This window comes from Anas acuta, chromosome 9 (assembly GCF_963932015.1).
Source record: "Anas acuta chromosome 9, bAnaAcu1.1, whole genome shotgun sequence".
Lineage (NCBI taxonomy): Eukaryota > Metazoa > Chordata > Aves > Anseriformes > Anatidae > Anas > Anas acuta.
In genome coordinates, this window is record NC_088987.1 from 7,257,612 (window position 1) to 7,272,257 (window position 14,646).

General features: G+C 45.7%; 1 protein-coding gene and 1 long non-coding RNA gene across 14 annotated transcripts in view; one reads left to right on the plus strand and one right to left on the minus strand.

Moving 5' to 3' along the window:
* The window catches only part of LOC137860962 (uncharacterized), a 51,044-nt gene extending 45,098 nt beyond the window's left edge, over positions 1 to 5,946 (minus strand). For 3 of the 4 annotated variants that reach the window (XR_011099285.1, XR_011099283.1, XR_011099284.1), the window contains exon 1: positions 5,757 to 5,916. This is a non-coding gene — a long non-coding RNA (uncharacterized lncRNA). Of the gene's footprint in view, positions 1 to 5,756 lie in introns of all 4 variants that reach the window. The other variant, XR_011099282.1, reaches the window with a different exon arrangement.
* LOC137860961 (calcium-activated potassium channel subunit beta-2) overlaps positions 1 to 14,646 on the plus strand; it is a 128,444-nt gene that overhangs the window by 89,051 nt on the left and 24,747 nt on the right. For 2 of the 10 annotated variants that reach the window (XM_068691836.1, XM_068691838.1), the window contains exon 1: positions 572 to 721. The exons of the other annotated variants lie outside the window; for them this stretch is intronic. In XM_068691836.1, coding sequence (XP_068547937.1) covers positions 672 to 721 — 50 coding nt within the window. In that variant the 5' untranslated portion in view covers positions 572 to 671. Of the gene's footprint in view, positions 1 to 571; positions 722 to 14,646 lie in introns of those variants that run through there. 10 annotated transcript variants of the gene reach the window in all.

Below are 14,646 nucleotides of genomic sequence, written 5' to 3' on the forward strand. Positions count from 1 at the left end.
TGCATCAGTTTCTTTGTATTTTATCTGCAATTTGCTCTTGACCTCTGCATGTGCATATTCTTGCACAGCATTTCTGAAATCAGTTATTCTTTGCACATTTAGTTTCTGATGCTGAGCACCGAGCCCATACACTAGGGAAATGTATGAAGCAGCCACACAGATTAGCTCCCAGCAGTAATCCACTCAACCCCACTTCAAGAAAAGCAGTCTTGTGCCAGGAGGGGGTCATTGCCTTGCTAGAAATCCCCCTGCTCACCTGCAGCCCCTGGGCATAGCCACGAAGTGCTAACTTCAGCCATTGACTTGTCCCTACGTAAAAAAGTGCTTAGATGGATCTCACAGGACAATTTCCCCGTGTCCCCAGTGCAGTGCCACTGTGTCCTTGTCCTTCTCAGCTGGCCCCTCAAGGGATACTTTGCGAGTCCAGAGGCTACAGCACATTGAGTGAGTTGGGTTCAGGATGGGGACTGGGGACCAGCCCAGCCCCTCTCACACCAGGAAGGCAAATCCGAGCCCCAGCACAGCAGGGAGGTGCAGAATCCTTCCTGACAACCTTCTCTGAATGACCCAGATTGCACCAACAGGCTCTGGAGAGAGCCTGCAGCTGGAGCTCTTCAGATGGGAGAATAGGACTTGCACCATGGGGCCCCAGAGAGAAAAGCAGCACAACCATGGGAACGGAGAGCAGAAGGCCTCAGCATCCTTCCCACCTTCACAGATGGTAAATGTCTCTTATTTCCTTTTGTTTTTTACTCTTTCCTTTTAAATGAGCCAGAGAAATCAGCCCCTCTCTGTGCCGCTTTGCATGCCAAGCACCAGGGTGCCAGAGAGCACTGAACCTTGCCTTGCAGGCTGCTCCTGAAAAACTCAGAGGCAACTGAGTAGGCTGGAATATTGCATGTGTCCAGAGTGACCCAACATTTACTTCCTTTATATTTAAGGATCATTTGGTATAGAAGTATACTGGTAACCAGATGATGCACGTTGTGCCAGCAAAAGGGCAGTGGTAAGAAGGAGCCTCCTGAGTTTTGCATGTTCATCCAGAGGTTACAAGCATGATGCTTGTGACACCCTCCAGGACAGCAGGCAGCAATACCCCTTGGTATTGCTGGTGAAGGGGTCCATGTGAGTCCCCAGAAATGACACAGGGGGGCACGCCAAAAGTTCCCACTCCAATTCGGAGCCTCCCTTCAGAACAAGGCAGCCCTGCAGCGCCTCTCAGGCTGAGCAGTGCCTTTTGGCTCCTGTCTTGTTGAAATGCAACAAGCATCCTTCTCTGTGCAGGTGCAAGCCTTGAGCACCGTTAAGCTGGGCACACAAACCACTTACAGCAACATTGCCTCTTAATAGAAGAGGCATCACAGTAGCAGCCACACTACAGACCATTAATTTACTGCCAGGTGCCTTGACCCTAGACTTTAACGCGCATTTAGCTAGAGGTCCACAGCAGAGATTACAGCACAGTGGTAGAAATGCACTTTTACAGGAATTATTTTAATGCTAGTTGAACTCTGACAGAACTCCCTCTGGCTCCCACGTGGCCAGAGATGCACTCATTTGTGCCCACTTACAGGTAAATGCTTCTGGGTGTAACGTTTGGGTGTTTACACAAGCAGGCAGTGATTTCAGTAGGTATTTCACCAGGAATGAAGCCGGGAAAGCACAGTTAGAAAGGAAGTTAATTGTCATTTAGGTAAAGCTTCTGTTTTAATACTTAACTGCAGATGTCTGAGCTCCTGGTGCAGCTACACAGGCACTTTAATCCCTGAGCTTTGGGCACACACTGGTACCTTGGGCTGGATCCGAATCACGCTGACTTCCCTTAGCACTGCACTCACCACTGAGCGCAGGCACAAGCCTGACACGTTGTGCTCAGAGATATTCCCCAGCCACACTGCCAGGGGTGCAGGAGGGATAATGGGCCAAATTTCCACTCAGTGTTAGTCAATTTAACTTCCAATTTGCTCAGCAGAGCCATGCCCATCTCTGGAAGAGGCCATCTGCACCATCATTGATAAGGTGGTCTTGCAGCCTCACTGTGCTGGAAAGGTACCAGTGAGCATGCTCTTGCTACTATCAGTAGAGATGGAAAATCACCTTTAATTAGAGCTTTGAACTACCCCACTGTTCTCAGCAATTAGCTCTTGTACTGGGTTTGTGAATTGAACAGCAGCCCTGCACACTGGAGGTGTGGCAAGCCTTGAGAATTGCCCTTTTTCACTCTGTTTCTAATTCTTAACTCCACTGCTGGTGTGTAAAGACTGAAGGGGAGAGAAAATGTCTTGCATGAAGGAAGAATAAAAAACTCAAATAGAATAAACGCAATCATGAGCATGTAGGTAGGGTGTTGTTTTTCTTTCTGCTTAAAACTGGTCTGTCTCTGCAAATACTCAGCTTAATTAGCTCCAAGGTGTGTGGTGCTGACAAGCACTGGACATTTCAGCTGCAGGGAAGGGTAACAGAGCATCCCCTTGCTACCAGCAGGTCTACCAGGTCCCTGCACTGCCAGCTGCCTGCCAGCAATTAGCAGGTCAGCATGAGGCAGCAAAGGTTGCTCCCATGGGATTTACCACCAGCACAAGGGCTCAGTGTAGGAAGAACAGACCTTTCTTTCCCTCACCATCTCCAGCCATTCCCTCTCACTCCCACCCATCCTCCAGTGTCTCAGAGCTCTACCATCCTTTTTACATCTCCCATTACCCCAGGTGTTGTTCTCCCTCCCCAGCCATCTGAGACACCCCACCTGGCCCTGCCTCACTCCCCCCCATCCCTCTGCCCTCCACTGCAGGGCTCCTGCCCCCACATTGCCCCACAGCAGCTCCAGAGCTGGCCCCATGCTTCAGCACCTTCCAGCACACCTCCAGCCAGGGCATGAAAACCATTTAATACCGCTTGTCCAGCTGGTGCAGGAAGTTACACCACTTAAAAATAATTGCATTTCCCACTAGTTACAGATAAAGCAGACCCCTCTTAATCATTAAGATATGGCCTGATGTGCATTATGAGTTATTAACAGCCCCCTAAGTGAAACAACAGATACAAGACCAAAAGCTAAGTCATAAGTGTTCTCAGATGCCTGCAGATTAATCATGTTATATCTCTGTAGTAGCATCCAAAGCTTCCCATCCCTGCACAGCCTTAAAGCCACAGGACACCTCCTCAGCTGCAGCTCTGCCCTGCCTGCAGGCAGGAAAGCCAGGAAGGAAGGCAGCTGATTTCTTCCAAACACAAGGCAATGGAAAAACTGAAAACCACTCAGAATTTGACTCCTTGTTCTCTGCTGCACTGGGTGGAAGAAAACCTGCCTTCTTATGACAGTCCTTCGCAGCAATTATAAGATTGATACTTTTTTAAAGCAATTTCTCCTAAGTACACATCCACTTCTGATCTGACTAATGGGCTAAAACTGTACTGTTGGTATTTTTGGAATTGATTGCAACCTCCTGATCCATGAAGATAAGCACCAAGCCCAGCAAAACAAGAACACAGGTGCTGCTGAGATGGCAGTCACTCCTCAGGGCCTGAGCTTGCAGTTACATGGCCCAAGGCAAACCCACTGCTCCTCCACACAGCACAGATGCCAATTCCTCCCACTCAGGGATTAAGTAGATGGCCACAGAGCAGTTACTGACCTGTCTGCATCCCCATCAAGTGCTCAAGCCACAGCAGGGGCAGCACAGCTTCACCTTAATTGCATAAGCACACAGCTTGTTCAAACTCCACTTGGGGTGAGATGGTTTATGCAGGCCCACACTCAAGGATTTAAAGTAGTCTTTAGCCTAGTCACTCTCAGCTGCATCAGTCTCCTTTGCATACATAAGAAGCTTGCCAGCTTCAGCTCCTTTCTTACACACCTACAGTCCAAGTCACATCTGGTCTGTGTTATGCCACTGAGCCAGAGAGACCAGCAAGTGACAGAGCCAGAGGAAATAAGGCAGAATGTCTGGGCAGAAAACTTTACTAGAAACTAACACAAAGGATCAGAGAAGTTTAGCCTGTCCCCTTTGATTCTTACAAAGAGACAACCCAGAAGTGGCAAATTCCTTCAGGGCATGAGAAAGACACAGCTGTTTGGGAGCCTTGCTCCTAGGAGGAAGCATCACTTCACACCAGCAAGCAGCCAGCTCAGATGGGCACTTCCTACAGAAAGTACTGGAGAGAGTATCAGCCAGACACACCAGTCCACAGCTTCCACATGCAAGCTCATCATGTGACACAAATGCATCACTTATCACCATCATTAATGGCCATGAACCTGAAGGCTGAAATTTCCATTTGCACACTGGTCAATAACAGACACAGCCTGCAAATAACCAGAGAAGTTCTGACCTGTGCAATGGACCAGTGGTATAAAGACAACTAATTTATTTCTCAGTGGCTTGTATCACCTCCAAAACTAGCAAAATTGGCTCCCTTGGAGTTATGCTAAATGCTAACTGCTGTAGTTTGTCCCAGAACTGATCTGGCAATGTCATTATACCTGCTGCCTGGTACTACAGACGGCTGCTCCAATGCAGTAAAGCTGATTAGCACACACTTGCTCTGGTAGAAAAGGTGCCTTCGTGGTTTGAAGCTCAAGCTGAGACCACCAAGATGCTCAGGCTGGGCAGCTGACATCCCTAAACACTGCCTTCTAAACATCCTGGACATAGAGCATTTGATGTAAGGAATGGTTGTTAAGTTGGGGGAGGGAGGTACTGGGTAGAAGTCCCTCACCCCAGCTGCTGACCATAAGCACCACAGACTGGGGCTCATTGCAGGGCCATAGCCCAGCTACTGCCTCATCAAGAAGCTGGCTGCAGTCCAGCCCTCAGAAGCGGTGTCAATGGTACATTGTTAGGTGTGCTGAGATGATGTTACAGAAATATGGGCTATCATTCATCACAGCTGTCAGTTTTACAGGACAAATGTCAGCATAGCACAGCTGGAGTCTGGTGCTTCCAGGGCTAGCAGGCTCTGGGAAAGGAGGTCAGGTAGCCTTGTGCTGGCCCCAGCTGGGAACAAGGTCATCACCAAGTGCTGCCGGGGACAAGCCCCCCAGCAGCTCACATCGCCACCATTTCACATCTTCTCCAAGCTGGCTTTTTCTTCCTCCACTTGTTAACTGGAGCCCATGGCTATGCCCTCCTCACCCTCCGTGACCAGGTGTGCATCCCCTCCCACCAGGCACACAGCCCCACTCAGCCCCTGCCCCACCTTGTAACTACAGCTCTGTTCCCATGTTCCAGTTTCCCAGTTTTATTTTCCCAGTTTCAGACCCTCTGTGTCCCACCAGCCTTTCCTCTCCTGCTGCTCATGGTGCTGAGCTGCCCTCACCACAGGCAGCACCAAGCAGCCTCCCTCAGGCAAGATCTTTTTACCAAGAGTGGAACTTTCCAAATATTGACTTATTTTAGCCTAAATAATATCATTCTATTGTTATTGCCTATAAAGCCAGCCTAAAGCTGGCTCTTTTTCACATTCTAAAATACTTCCAAAGCAACTTGATTGCATCAGAGATAACCCATAAACAAGAGCAGCAGAGCCAGGCTGCATTTAGTACAGTCCATCAGCTGAACTAAAACCCTGAACCCACCACCTGCTCTCGTCAAAGAGTGATAGGTATAAATCAGTACGTGTTTTTCTGCGCTTTTCACCCATACCTGCATGCCTACGCAAGGAGGAAAGCATATACAGTCAGCCTGACTTGAACTGAATGTTCAAAGAAGCAATGAACAGATATAAAGGGAATAGTTTCAGAGTACTAGATGCAGTACCTTGGACGTACAAATGGTGCTTTCCCCCTTGCTTGCAAACACCTTCCCCCATATCACACAGCTCCTCCTCCTCCTGGCCAACACTCCCAAAAGCTGTTTCCTTCAAAGCACCTCAGCAAGAAGCTCTCCAAAACTGCTCCCAGCAAACCAACTCTTATGTCTCCTGGGTGAGCATTTTATCTGTTCCCAATCTGGCTGGGATGGAGAGCACCTGGAGCCAGCAAGCACACAGCAGCTGATGGCTCTACCTTGTCATGCTTCAACTAACTTTAACAGATCCCTAATGACAATTTGTATCATCTGAGCACCTGGCATTGGCTCCATGTATTAGTTTATGACCTCAGGTCATGTTTAGAGCCAACACAGTAGAAAAAAAAATGGTATTTTTACAAGTCTGAAGTCAGTATAGTACCAAAAGTTAGCTTGTTTGCAAGCCGACCGTTCTGCTTTGTGATTGATACATAGGTTGTACCTCTGCCCTTCAGGTAAGAGGCTTAGCACCCACTTTAGCAAAAACACCAAGGGACAGCGAGCAGGAGGCAGATGTTTTGGGTGTTTCATCTGGCTGCAGTTGCTGAGGAGATGGCCTGGGGGACATCCATGTGTGCCCCAGCTGGGTCAGCGGGGCTGCGCTCTGAGCAAGGCACGGCTGGGGAGTAAAAGGCACAGGCTTGCTAGGGAATGCCCTCAGCACATGCTTCTGCTTACAGGTGAAAATATATGTTATTAGTATTGTTTAATAATAAAGAGCACTGGTACTGGGAGATCTATGTTAATGCTATCACTAGTAGCAGCATGCTGTGCGTTAACAACCATAAATCCTGCTGTTACAGCTCCCAGCAGTGTTGGGGTATAGCTGTAACATTCAGGTATATCACGTCAAAAATGTCCTGATGATGCATCTCCAAGTATCAGTGCTTCCTAGTTCCTCACTTGACGCAGCCACGATGTGAACTGAACCCTGTGTTTCTGAAAGCGCTACCAAAAAGAGATGTCTGTAGGAGCAGTGTGTTGTGCGAGCCTGCTGCCAGCAGCAGCCTGCAGTCTGTGCAGGCTTCAGTCTGCAGCCGAGGGGCTGAAAAAGAAGCAAGGTTTAGTTGTTTGGTTCTACCCCACCAGTTCTGTGTGCTTATGTGCAGAAAGGTAACGGTACGTGAGTGTGATACCCATATGGTAGGTGCGTGTATTCCTGACCTGTAAATTATGTAGTCGCTCTATACCCTTAGGCACCTCGTCTCCGAGAACCACTAAGGAAGTCTCTCTCATTTCATTGCTTTATGTTTGTTTCAGGTTTTTTTATGTGTTGATTTTCTTTCTGCAAATAGCGATGAGTTTGATACAGGACGAGGTGGTTTTAGGCTATCATAAAGTATGAATATTACAGAGAGGCCCATCAGAAGGCTTTCATTACTGCTGGCAGATGCTGTACATTTGTACTTAAAGCTCTGTTGTGATAACCATCTGAAAGCTTAGCTGAACTTTCAGAGACTTGTGGGTCTCCAGCATGGCCTGGAGATCTGATTGATCGGGGGAAGATTCGGTGACCAGGAGTCTGAATGGGGATCGCTTCTGCTCCTCAAAATTCATGTCAAACCTTTGAGCTAGGCAGTAGCAGCTGCTGCTTCTAACCCCGGTGTTTTTCTTTGGCAGCCTCACAGGCCCCTTGGTTCAGGCACTAGCTGTTCAGTGTTGCCCTGGAATAAACCTGGAACTGATCCCATGGAGCTGGTAGAGTTTGTGCTGAAACAAATGTTAAACCAAGGAATGAACATTCAATGACTTGTGTAATGCTGCGTGCCTTCCTGTAATGTACTTTCACTACGCTTTCAGACTTTCAGATTTTCAGTCTGGTATTAATAGAAGAAAGTATCTCAGGGTCAGGCCTGCATTACCGTCAGGCTTTTAGCACCCTCTGGGCCCCTTTCCCTCTTCTCACTCCTGCAGCAGCCACAGCCAGCCAGGCCACCGGGATGTGGTTAGCAGCAGATTGCAGTGAGTGCAGCGGGTGTCCTAAACCCCATTGCTTGGTCTCAATGGTCTGCCAAGGGTGTGTTGAATTTACCAACAATTTCTTCTTGTATTTACCATATTCCCTGGCTGTCTATTGTGTAACTGTTGTGTTCCTTTAGGCAGCACCTGCCATGTATCTTTTACCTTCAGTTTTATAGGCCTTGCCAAGAAGATTGCTATATGCTACGTTAGGTTCTTCTCTTTATTCATCTAAGCTGCCATTTTTCCAAGTATCAAAATATTACTAGGTCCCTATATAAATGTCTCTTGTATGTAGAGGAATGAGATTTAATGTTGCTTCTTACTTGTCTAATGGGAGGTTTGTTCCTTTTTATGGTAAAATCATTGCTGTTGCAATTTATCAGCCACACATATATAACAAGCTTTCTATGTCTTGGATAGAAAACTTCCCTGTAAAACCTCACTAGGTGAGCTGTAATACTGCTTCCAGGTATGACTGCTGCTTTATGTGCTCTCAAGTTTGGGGTATTTGGCCTCAGGATTCCCATTTATGCTCCGAATTCTCTCTCAGTCCAAAGCTTGGAAGCTAAGATGAGTTTAATACCCAAAACTACTTCCACGCTTGAGGCTGCAATAGTCCAATATTCCCTCTAAGCAGAATGCAATTCCATCTGGTGAACCTTGGCTCAGATGACTGATAAATTTATCTGTCGCTGCCAGCTGTGAAGCAGCAGGGTGCCTGAGATGAGCATCCGCAGCAGCCACCCACGCAGGGCCAACATGACGTCCTCTGTTTCTGGATCTAGATAAAATTTCATCGGTCTTTTGGGGAGAAGGGGGGTGTAAGGGTTAATATCACAACAGTGCCGTGAGCTGTTTCCTGGCCATTCTGCCTGACATGATAGGAACCTTGTGGGAACACTGCATTTGTGGGATTTCTGTTATTATTCTTGGAGCAATCTGCAAGAGGAAGGCTAATCTTATGAGATGTCAACCACGTATTCTCAGCCAAGGGCATGTAGAAATGGTTTATTTCATATCCATCCAACAACCAGAACATGCTGAGTAGCTTTGGATGCAAGGATTCAAAGCCAATTCCTCAAAGCACTTCCCAAGATTTTACCCAAGAGCCTCAAATGAACATTTGACCTTATATCCATTGATAATCTTTTTAAGCATTTATCCAAAAAAAAAAAAAAAAGGGACAAATTTCTGAACCAGGATTTACTGAAGATTAACAGCTTGGTATTTGAGCATGAGTGACTTTGAGTGAATTTTCCCTTAACTAGAAATTATCTCCCAACACACAGCCCCAGGGCCAGCATTGTATCACGAAGGGCCAACGGGCAGCATGTGGTGACACATTGGAAAGGCGTCAAAACATTCTTGAGACTGCTTGAGACTGCAGGTGACTGTGGCTCAGAGAGGAGCCCCTTGGAGCAACCCCTGCCTTACCAATACTGCAGCATCGGTGCCACACATCCTGGGCTGCCTCCAGAACAGCCCAACAGCTGAACCCAAAAAGCAACCTAAAATCACTTGTAGGCTGTGTGCTTCTATTCCCTGTAAGCAGTCTGGTTCTAAAGGGAATTTGTTTTGTTTCCAGCCTGCCTTAAAAAGACCCTTCACCTAGCTCTGACCTCAAATCCTTGTGCTCCAGACAGGGATGATTGTTCCTTGGGACTTCAGCACTTGTTAATTCTCTTAAAGAGATTACTCAAATCTCCTAAAAAAATATCTGACTAGGTTTTGGATTAAGCACTGGTGCTAAAATGACCTTGTTGATGAAATCAGCATGCTCTAACCTTGCAAATTGGAGAGGGAAGCCTTGGATCTAACTGTGGCTCAGTAGGTACGACCATGGAAAGTAGCCAGACTGCTCCGCATCTCCGTTCTCCTAATGCTAACACCCTTACAATGTTCCTTGAGAGCAAATACAATGTCAGGTTTTCCATGTCCTTGTTGGAAAGACAGCGCAGTGACGAAGTCATCGTGGTAATGCCCAACCTGCTCTTCTCTAACGCTTGTTGCTTTCTCCATGTTTGAGCTTTCTGGCTCATTCCAGCATCAGCATGAGGCTTCTTTACCCCAACTCCTGTGTTAATCAACGTGCCATTGCTGGGAAGTGGATTTAGCTTAGCAGATTTGGCAGGGAGCTTAGTGCAGGTGCTGGGGCACGTTGCACACCCCAGGGGTCTGCCACAGGTGTCCCCTGCCTGCCACCACTGGGTCACATCCCCACTGTGCAGTCAATTGCCAGAGTTATTTGTCCTGCCTGTATTGTGCAGTTTTCTTTGTGTCTTGCCTAGGTCTCAGAGATAATTAACCCTGCAAAGTCAGATTTGGGGTTAGACTGTTACAAACATTTTCTTGGGATCCGGAAGCAGCTCAGCAAGGTCTGCATGGAGTATTTTTGCCTTTGTGTTGTGGCCAGGAGTGAAGCCCAGGAATTGTTTGTGTGCTGAGAGTTTCACAAAAGCAAGATCATTAAATCAAAATGGAAGCACTTTCAGCCTACATCTCTTCTGGTGGTGTTCTTGTTACTGTTCTTCCATAATACCAGCTGATTTCCCTGCAAAATCTCTAGTGTCTGTAATGGAAACAATTTCAAATCCAGTACGAATTCATAGACTGTTTTCAAAGGAAAAAAAAAAATCATTGGAAGGCAAAGCCCATGATGGCTGAAGCACTTAAATCTACTTTCCTATCTCTTTGCCCAAATTTCAGTTTAATTTACTCATTTGCTAATCCTAATTTTCCAGTCCTGTGCTTACAAGCCTCACTCATGTGGAAACACATTAGACTTCTGCAATTAGCTGCAACTTAGGGCTTCAAAACTCTCGTCAGCTTTGCTTCTCAGCCTGCAATGTGTAATGGTGGGTTTGCCTTCCTCACCTCAAAAATGTTTTAGATAGATGTGCTTGCTGTTTCCTACCTGAGCACTGTGCTCCATTTCGCTCTCACTGGTGCTCATTAGGGCAGAAGTACCCCACTTCCACTGAACGTCAATGATACTTGATGCAGGAATTTAGACTTTTCTCAAAGATTTCTTCAGATGCTATGATTTACTTTTCATTCAGTTTTAATGATATCATAGATGAAATATATTTAATACATTTTTAGAAACAGTTTTGTCACTGTGATGTGCTGCACATAGAAAGAGCAAGTAAATGTGATGGAATCATGTTTCATGATGGAATCATGAGGTGGAATCATGTTTGAGGCCCTCTTTACTTCTGAGAAACGGGATGACCTGGTCATGTCCCAAGAGCACAGGCTGCTGCTAGAGCAGGTGGCTCTGAGGGCTACATCCCCACTGCTGCCCCCATCCATCTTCTGCACAGGGAAAACCAGCCAGGGAGGCACGGTGGGGCCCAATCTTCCCTGATCCCAGCTCGGCTCCACAGCTTTCTCCTCCGTTTCCCTCAGGGGGCTGTATTTCTCTGTGCTAATGTAAGGAGAAAAGCCTTTTTAATCCAGTATCATACAGGCTCAAAGTATGGATATTTTTCATTTCGAATAAAATATGACTATTAAGTTCTTTGGGCAGGGACTTTGTCCTCCACCACCTTTACAAGGCACTTAGCGCTCTGCTGGTATTATAGATGTAAATACTACAAATAATATATCACAGTTCACATCTCAGAGATCTGTTTCATTGGAAATGTGCTCACAAAGTGTATCTGTATGTTGTGATAGAAAAGGCTCAGCTATGAGAAGCTGAGGACCACTTCCCCAGAAGGCGGTGCTGAGCCCCACCCTGGAAAAGTTTGGGGTCAAAACCTGTTCTGATGTAGGCTTCCCATTAACTCTTGAAGGTCTTCTTGGTTTGGTTGCAGCAGTAAAACAGTGACATCCTGCACAAGGGACAAGAAGTTTAGCATGCAGAGTACTCATCTGAGAAGCGGACAAGAGCTGTTTCCTCCTGCAGGGTAGCTCTGTGTAATAGTTTGAAACAGAAAGACAGAATGAATTCCCTAACCAGTTGAAGGCAAACAGGTAAAAAGGACTTAAAAAAAAAATCCTTGTAGAAAAGAATTTATTATTAACTGAAAAAGTAATTTAACGGCATAGTAATGTTCTCATACCACTGAGCAAATCTAATACCAGCTCTGCAAATCTAATAAGATCTCTGCAAAAGCAGAGAAGTTCAATCTGAAGTGCACTCTTTTGAGTCTGAGGCCAGTGTCCATTAAGTACAATAGAAATATTACTTCAGTTTCAATACAAGCTGGATCAGGCCTCCGCTGAATTTGGACTGTCAGTGGTTGTTATTGTCTCTGCAGAATATTCCACTTAAACTCACCACAGTGATTAAAGTAGCTTATAATTTCCACAACAATACAAGTAAATTCTCAGTGTGTGCTGTCCTTGCAAGCGGAACGTAGGAGGCACTGCCATGCTTGCACCAGAGCCGTCTCCTGCATTAAGCAAGAGCCAAATTGGCCCAGAAATATCACAAGTAGACGGGATGTAACCACCAGACCTTCTTAAATGAGGTGTAATCGATAGGCAGAGCCTTCCACCATGGTAACAAATTGTGCATGAATCCTCACCCCACCCTCCAAAGGATCCTTGAACAGCCAACAGGAGACACAGCACCCATCCTGCAATGATTATGCTACTGCATTGCCAGCTGTTGTATTTCTAATTTTGCTAATGGCCAAATCATTTTGCTTCAGCCACTTCTTTATTACGTACATCAGCTGGAAATTATCAGCTTCATTACCCAGAGCTCCAAAAGACTCCATGTCATCAGCCATGTAGAATTCAATGTACATGGAAAAGGCTGGATGTGCAATGGTGTTTCACAAGGAGCAACTGCTGTGCACTAAGACAAGCTATCTTGGTCTATCATTTTTTTTGCAGGTCCCAGCAACATCTCCCAGTTGAGCATTCCATTAACTTTTTCACCCCCTGTTTCTCAAAAAAGCCCAGAGGTAATCTTAATCCCCCTTATCTTGCAACACTATTATCTTGCTGTGTTTCTGCTGGCTTCACACTGAGATTTTGTAGAACTATGTTTTCTTATTTAGCCCAAAATTGGCTTGGAGAAAGACAGCGCAAAGAGGTCTTTTCTGAGCAAGCTAGAAATAAAAATGGAAAGTCTTGTTCTGTGCCTGACTTCAATTCAGTATCAGCTTAGAGGGGGAGTTGTTTTGCTGCAGTTTAAGAGAAAGGAGCATCTCCTATCTGAGATGGGAGATTGATTCCTCTTAGATTAATCCTGTTAGTTCCTAAGGGACTAGATTAGTCCCTTTGAGCAGCCCAGGATGCTCCACACACCCTTTGACTGCTGGGACCTGCAATTATCCCAACCCTGTCAACTCCAGAAAGAACTTCATCATGACCCTGTTAGTACCCTTTCCGCTGTTGAACTTTACTTTGAGTCTTTAAAGTAAGAAGGTGTTACTAAACTTAGGCAACTGCAAAATACAACTAGCCAGGAAGAAGATGTACAAAATTCAGTTATTTTTAAACGAGGTTGAAGTCATTTTATGGATCACACATTTGTAATGGCTGGCTATATTAATAAATTCAGTACATAAGCTTTCAAGTTTGAAGCAAGCCTCTCAGTCTGTTGCTTCAGAAAGTGCAATCCAAAAGCTATTGATCTATTTATACAGATAAGAACCCAACAGAGTTATCAGGATCAATGCAAACACTCAGAAGAAGACTCAGTATAACTAATAATAAATAAGTAAAGACCTAGGAAATAGAAATGTACAATTTAAAACTAACTGAAATGCTGACCTGAAGAATAGGTGTTTATGTACATTTCTGCAAATGCAATTCTGAGAAAGGAAAAGAGAGTGCAAAAAGTAAGTGGGTAATTTCAGAGGTGGCAGACAAGATAATAGACAAGCAGCATCCAACTCAAAGGAGATGGGCAGGGGCTAAAAAGTGGTGGAAGCAACATAAGATTTTTGATTTGATTTGATTTTTCTACAGAACTTCCAAATTAATTTATACAAAGCAAGGTCTGAGTACTGTAATTGAAATCAAGCCAGGAGAGAGTACAGGAGCAGCATGGGTATCTGCATACACATTTTGCAGGTTCAGGCAGTCTAATTTTGCATCCACCTTCTTGTTTCCCAAGGTCAGGAGTTTTGACACGGGCCCTGTCTGTTGTTTTTTTGAGCTGTTTTCCATCTGTCTTTCTTGTCTCTGAGGATGGGATGGGATGGGATGGGATGGGATGGGATGGGATGGGATGGGATGGGATGGGATGGGATGGGATGGGATGGGATGGGATGGCCACCAACACTTGCATTTCAAAGTACTTATCAGCCAGTTCATCGATCCAGGATTTGGATGGATGACCATGGGATAGGCATTGGGTCATGCCTATCCTCCACAGTAGTGTGGACAGCCTATCTTGAAAACATTCTTATTCAAATTTTTCTTTAAGGCTTGATGAAGACCAAAACCCCCCAGGTGCTTGGTGCTGGGTGTAGCAGCAATGAAAGGCCAGCCCCAGCCCTGGACAGCTCACAACATGCTCTAGTTTTGTTTCAAGTGCTGCCCAACCAAAAACATCAAGGCAGGTTCAGACCAAGAGCTGCCCCACCTGTTTTAGTGCATTAGATCTTACCCCCAAAAATAAAGGCCAGTCGTGGGAATAGCCATCCTTTGTTTAGCTTTAAATGAGGAACTGAAACAGGCCAGTAATCAGGGGAGAAAAGATCACAAGACATGTACAATTTCATCTCATCCATGTTAGTGTACCTGAAAATACAATGAGCTTGCAAAAAATTACAATAATTATGAGCTGGGAAAAGAAATAGCCTGGGAGGCTGGGTCCTTCAGTAAAAGTTCACTGAGTTTTGCTAGCAAGATTCAAACTTTTCCTAAAATAAGGAAATTGGATCCACTGCAGCCCCAATGCAGTAAGACAGACGTGTATCTAATGTTTTGT